The sequence below is a fragment of the Neophocaena asiaeorientalis genome, unplaced genomic scaffold, assembly GCF_003031525.2.
Source record: "Neophocaena asiaeorientalis asiaeorientalis breed wild unplaced genomic scaffold, Neophocaena_asiaeorientalis_V1.1 scaffold75, whole genome shotgun sequence".
Classification (NCBI taxonomy): domain Eukaryota; kingdom Metazoa; phylum Chordata; class Mammalia; order Artiodactyla; family Phocoenidae; genus Neophocaena; species Neophocaena asiaeorientalis.
This window is the reverse complement of record NW_020172719.1, coordinates 1,330,785-1,337,372: the sequence shown is the minus strand read 5'-3', so window position 1 is coordinate 1,337,372 and position 6,588 is coordinate 1,330,785. Positions and strand designations below refer to the sequence as shown.

The 6,588-nt window shown below is 51.1% G+C and overlaps 1 protein-coding gene across 1 annotated transcript in view; it reads left to right on the top strand.

Annotated features, from left to right (window-relative positions):
- SLC6A11 (solute carrier family 6 member 11) overlaps positions 1-6,588 on the top strand; it is a 121,033-nt gene that overhangs the window by 91,243 nt on the left and 23,202 nt on the right. The window contains exon 8 of the mRNA XM_024740201.1: positions 5,668-5,792. Coding sequence (XP_024595969.1) covers positions 5,668-5,792 — 125 coding nt within the window. The remainder of the gene's footprint in view (positions 1-5,667; positions 5,793-6,588) is intronic.

Below are 6,588 nucleotides of genomic sequence, written 5' to 3'. Positions count from 1 at the left end.
GGGCGGCAGGGCACCAGCCATTCCAGGTGGAACTGGAGAGGACCCTGGGCTATTTGTCAGCCTCTCCCCACCCCAGGGTCAAAGAATGGTCCAACAGAGAAGCTAGGAGAATAATAAACATGATCAGAGTGCGTTCCAGGCTGCAAAGTGAGTCTACTCCGGGAATGGGATTCAGGCCTCCATCCTACCCTATACAGCAAAGCTTTATCCCAGGATAAATGATTGGCCCAAGGTTACACGGCAAGTAAGTGGCAATGCTGGGACTTGAACCCAGGTCTTCTGACACGAAGGGCCTTGTTCTGCCTTCTGTTCAGAAATTTCTTTCCTGCTTCTTCACACTTGACTGTAGGGTCCTGTCCAGTCCCACTTGGAATGGCCAGTGCCCTGCCGCCCCTCTCTGGACAGGCCTCCCTCCCTCCCTGGCTTCCTGCAGCTGGCCACACCCAGCGTGGGGAAGGGGCCCACATGGGGAGGTGAGCCTGAGGCTGTGTGACCCTGGCTGCCTGGTCCTCATGCCTGCAGCCTGGTTTCTACCCTGAGGCTGAGTCCACAGAGGCCCAGGGACTTGGCCAGGGTCACCCAGCAGTGCCTGGCGGAAGTGAACTTTGCACTCTGGTCTCTAACTCTAGGCCAGTGGCCTGTTGGCTGAGGTCGCTGCACCCCTGAATCAGTGCCTGGTCATAGATGGTGAATACGCAGAGAAGGCTGGACAGCACATCTCTGCCCCCGAGTTACAGAGCTCCTTATGCTAATGTAGAAACTTGTGGACTAATGGCAGTGAAGCCGTCCCTGAACACAGGTTCATTGGAAAAGGAAGGGTTTTTCAGCAAACAATTCTGAGATAGGATAAGTATTTTGGTGGAAGTAATTAGGATAGATCCTCACCTTGCCCCACATATGCACCATAATAAGTGTCAGATTGATTCAACAGTTAAATATTTTTTAAAAGAAAGCCATCCTAAAATGAGGAGTAAAATATTTTTTCCTAATGGGAAAGATATGGAAACATCAAAATCATTAAATCAGGAAGGAAGTGACAGCTTGATTCACATAAATAGCTAGAACTTCTAAATTTCTGGAAAGATACAGAGGAAACTATTAAAAAGAGCCACCTCTGAAGAGAGACACAGAAGTCAGAGATAGGGAGACAGGCTTTTTCTACCTATACCTTCCTGTACAATTTAAATGTTTTGCTTTGCCTTGTCTTTACTCTTGAGTACATATTGCTTTTATAATTTTTAAAAAGTCACATTAATACAAATGTTATCTATATACCTCCTGCATTACATCTCCAAGCAAAACATGAAAATCATCTACCAAGTTAAAGGACATACGAGCAACATATAACATGATACTCAAAGTGTTGGCACCCCTAATATCTAAAGATTACAAACAGGCCCATATGAAAAACCCTAAAACACCAAGAGAAAAATCAGCAACACACTCTTAAAATAATGAGCTTATTTTTCTTAACTAGCAAATGAGCTGTGGTCTAAAAATGACCCCTGTTGGATGCAGGTGAGGGTACAGTGAGAGGGGCCATGTCACAGTCTGTTGGCGGGATGGGAACTTGGACGTGACAGCCACATCACCTGGTTGTTGTGTGGCTCGAGTGGGAGCATCATTTCAGAGAACTTTTGTCAGTGATGAAGTCCCTCCCGTGTTATCCCCATCTTCGAGGGAGGGAAATTGAGGCTCATGGATGTCATTCCTCCAGCTAGGTGTGGTAGACCTGGACTCTGGCCACTTTCTTCTAATCTCTATCCTACCACTCCGCTGCATCCTCCCTGAAAGCTGGCTTTGTGATCGCTTTACCAACCCATTTGTTAAGTCAGCCGTGTGCTGTACGTGGCACTACGTGTGAGATGCCCAAATCGCTACGTTTGGAGATACACACAGCTCCAGTCTATAGAGACTGCCACTTGGAGAAACCAAGGCAATGAAAGGGGGCAGATCCAACATGCTGGAGGAGAGGCCACAGGGGAAGCCAGTGGGCTCTGCTGTCCCTGGGCCGTTAGGCAGAGAAGTCATTTGGGTACTGTTGGACAGAGGGATGTTAGAGAGGTGGGAGGTCAGACCAGTTTGTCCAGAAGAGCCTCTCATCCTTCAAGGCATTCACAGGAGGTGGGTCTGGGGAATGAGATGTAGCACACTGTCAGCCACGATGCAAAATAGAACCACGGGTAAGAAGAGAAGGGCGCAGGCACAGGGAGAGCAGTGGGCAGACCTCTGGTCTGGGTTGAGTGTGACACCCTCCGGATGCTGGAGAGGGAAGCTGTCTGCGTACAGCTGTCAGCACATCAGCAGCCAGCGTCCAGCGCGGGCCCTCTGTGCTGGGCGTTGTGGAAATCTCTAGGTCACTGTCCATCACCTCCAGCTTGGCCGTCAGCTCCATGAGGACACAGTCTGGGTCCTCTTGTTCACCACCATTCCTCAAGCCTAGGAGAACACTGGCTGAAGTGTAAGGAAGCGAGGAAGGAGCCACACCATTATACAGATGAGGAAACTGAGACCGGGGCTACGCCACTTGCTTGATGGAACGTGGCTTTGAACCTGGGCCTTTCTGGCTCCTGCACCCCTATCCCTCACTCCCAGGCCTGGCCAGTTCTTCCCCAACTACTACAGTCAACAAGGATTTGGCCGAGAATGCGTCGTTATCAGGCTGGGATATCATGCCTCGTCTCAGGGCAGTGGCAATGGCAACTTTCTTCCTTGCCAAGCAGGTGGGTGAAATATGCTGACTGCCCCAGATCCCTTCTGCTTCCCCCTCCAACAGGCAGGTTTTTTCCCCTCCTGTCAGTAGCAGAGAGCAAATCCCCTAGGTGACATTGCAAAATCTGAGGGCTCCTTTTATTTCTGTTTCCAAATTTTTCCCTGAGCACATCTTCCCAACTCAGAGGGAGTAAATTAATACCCTCTCTTCCGACAGCATAATAGCTTCTGGAGGTCTTCAAAGCCCAGCTCAGCTCCTGCCAACTTCAAAGCGCTTCTTACGTAGCTCTTCACCTAGAAGGTGCCCCGTGGGGAAGGAATTAGAGGGCTGGAGATGGAGCAAACCAGATGGGGAAAATCCTCACTTCAGAACACAGGCCGTTAAGCTCTCTCTGCTTGGAGGTTGGGGTGCTCCGAGGAAGGGGGTGCAGGGCACAGGACTGGAAGCACCTCGGGTCTGCTCAGAGCTTCTGTCCCTCTGTGATATGAGGAAGTCACTCAGGGTGGAGGGGGGGCGGGGAACCTTGCAATAAGGGACATTTGTTTTCAACAGCCACATGTACGCCCAAAGATTGTTTTCCAAAAGTCAGGATTTAGAAATCTGAATTCTTAGGGAGCATTGTTACTGTGTAGCTCCTAGAAAAAGAGTGGGCTTTGGTGTTTGAGACAACTAGATTCACATCCCAGCTTCCCCAGCAGATGACAAAAGAGTTTGAGTGTGTGACTATCCTCCCAGGGCCTCGGGATTCAGTGACAATATTCAACACTGCAAGTCCAAAAAACACAGATTTTCCATTCCAGAATGGAGAGGCTATGGAGAAAAAACTTTGCTCACCAGTGCTGCCTTGTTTTGGACTGTTGGATAAGTCAGGGGCCAGAAACAGGCATGCAGGGCAGATTTACCCCAGCCTTAGGAATAACTTTGCCCTCCTGGGCTGAGCTGAATTTCCCTTAGAGAGGAGGTGATCAGTCTTGCAGATAAAGTCTCCAGGCCTGCCAGCCCAGCCTCTGTCCACAGTGCCAGAAGAGTTCTTTAAAGGGACCTGTATCAGTCACTCACTGCCACAAGAATGCTGTGTAACAAGCAGCCCCAGAACTCAGTAGCTCACCACAACAAGCATTCGCTTTTATTGCTCACCAGTCTGCTGGTCAGCTGGGCACTCTCTCCTTCAGGCTGTGGGTTGGGCAGGTTTGGCTCCAGGGTCCAGGCCAGGCTCAAGCCTGCTCCATGTGTACATTCTGGGGTCCAGGCTGCAGGGACAGCAGCTCCCCTGGAAAAGTCCTTCTCATGGCACATCACAGAAGGGATAAAGGACAAGACCAGTTGCACAAGCACATCTCAAGCCTCCACTTGTGTCACACCTGCTGATAGCTCATTGGCCAAAGCAAGTCACGTGGCTAAGCCCAAAGTCATTGGGGCAGGGAAATATACTCTGCCCCAAGGAAGAAGGTATGGAAGTGACCACTTGCTGAAAAATGACTTAATCAATCACAAGTCCCAAGAGACCCTCTTATCCAAGCCACCTTGTCATATAGCTGGTAAGGTCAGGCCCAGAGAGAAGTTATTGCAAGGGGAATTGGAACCCAAGGCTCCTGACGCCCAGTCTAATGCTCTTTCCACCATGCCCTTGATTCCCAGGGTCAATGCAATGCAATGCAACTGGGGGTCACAGTCACCAACATCAGTGTAACCTTTGGTTGCATTACAAAAAGTATGGTGTCGGGAGAAGAGGAGGTGAGAGTCCTGCTCTGTTCTTGAGTCTGGTGCTCAGTCCTAGATGTGACATTGGAAAAGGGTCTGGAGAAGCTGGAGTGAATTTCAGATCACCAGCAGGATGAGGAACACTGATAAGGGAACTGGGAGGTCTAAATGAGCGAGCTAAAACCTCAGGGGGATCTGAAGGGGATATCTTCAGATCTTTAGGCTGTTTGGGAGGGTAGAACTAAAACTCCCCAGAGGAGGTGGATTTGGGTCGAACCCAGCATGAGGAAGTTCTTACACTGTGAGCGGCAAGAGCGGTCCGGGAAGAAAAGCACCACGGAGCAAGGTGACTGGTCCTGCTTGCTAGGGTGGGAGCAGAGGCCAGCTCGCCGCCATTGCAGGGATGCTCCAGGCTGGTCATGCCTCAGGGAGATGGGACAAAACACCCAGAGCCCCTCCCTCTGAAGTGGAGCATCACAGGTGTTGTAAGCCCGATTCCTATGTGTACGCTCTGTGGCGGCTGAGGTCCTGAGAGGCTGATTCCCTGACCCATCTGAGTGAGGATGCACAGCCCGAGGTTGAAGGGACCCGGATGTGAGGGTTCCATCTTCTTCATCTTGGCAAAACCCTGTCATTTGTAGTCTGAAATCTCCTTGATCACGGCTTTATGCTGCTGCTTCTTTGCTGTGAGCCCTTCCCAAGAGCAGGGAGCAGTCACTGCTCTGGTGAAGCCCCCATGAGGAGTCTGGCCTGGGAGGGGCTGCCCCTCGCAGCAGAAGAGCAGACGCTTGCAGTGAGGTCTGGGAGATGCAGCTCTGGTAAAGAGCTGGGCCAGGAGGGGCGTGTCTCCCAAGGCTGCTCCACTGTCGGGGAAGCAGTCCTTTCTCTCAGAGGCTTATATCCTCATGTTTTGAGCTCCTAGAAAATCAATCCTCTCTCGCTTCCCTTGGTTTTCTCTCCTACCAGGAATTTGGAGGAGTGATGGTTTGTCTCCAAATCTTTCCTCACCGGTTGTGCATTTTCCCACTTGCCAGCTTCCCTTCCTTCCCACCCCCTCTCCATGCTTCTGGTCTGTGACCTACCTTACCTTCTAGAAATGCAGGACAAGCTGTGTGATCGTGGGCCAGCCACCTACGCTCTCTGAACCACAAGGGCTTCCTCAGGCAGTGGGACAGCCATGGTGCTCAGAACGTTCCAGTACTGCACTGGTTCCACCCACCCTGACCCAAGCTCCTCTCGCTGCTTTCCCACAGGGACTGCATCATGCTTTGTTGCCTGAACAGCGGCACCAGCTTCATAGCCGGCTTTGCCATCTTCTCAGTCCTGGGATTCATGGCATATGAGCAAGGGGTGCCCATCGCCGAGGTAGCAGAGTCAGGTAAGTTTGCCAAAGAGAAACTATGATCTTCCTCAACTCGCTCTTCTCCTGGGCTCAGGTCTCAGGAGGGGGCCCACTGTCCATCCACAAACCAGGCTCCTGGGAGGGAGCCACCAGCCCAGAGAACCATCACCTGGTCGACCACAGGAGCTTTCACTGGCCTCCCTGCCTCCCCCGTTGTCCCCTCTGTTCCACGCACCTCTGACCCTGCAGAGTGATGTTTTTTTTTCAAAATGCAAACCTGGACATGTCCTTCCCTGACGAACTGCCTGTTTTGGCTTCTCCTAGGGCTGACCTCTCAGTGTGGCCCCCAAGGCCCTGCACTGCCCAGCTCCTGCGGTCTCTCACCCTCCACCTTGCTCCCCTGTGCTCACTCTGCCCCACCACACTGTGGTCTGCTTTCACTTCTGCAACATCTCTCTCTCCCTCCCTGCCACCCCAGGGCCTTTGCACGTGCTGTTCCCTCTGCTTGGAGGACCTCTTTCCCTTTCCTTGTTCTAGATGTAGAATCACCATGAGTGTGACATTCCTAGTGTAAGATGACGTGTGTTTGTATCAAACACACCACAGGTAGGGTTATTGCTGCGAAGGTAATTGTGCAAAATGGTGAATAACTCTCCCCTTGATTTACATTTTTTTGAATTCTGGGAAAATTCAATGTATAGTTAAAAGTACAAAAATAGTTTGCATTTCCATAACAGAGTTAGCCTCTCACCTCCAATACATCTAAATAGGGTTTTCACCTGCAAGAATGTCTGGTAGGACAGTTAGGCAGGAGCGTCACAGGGGGCCCAGC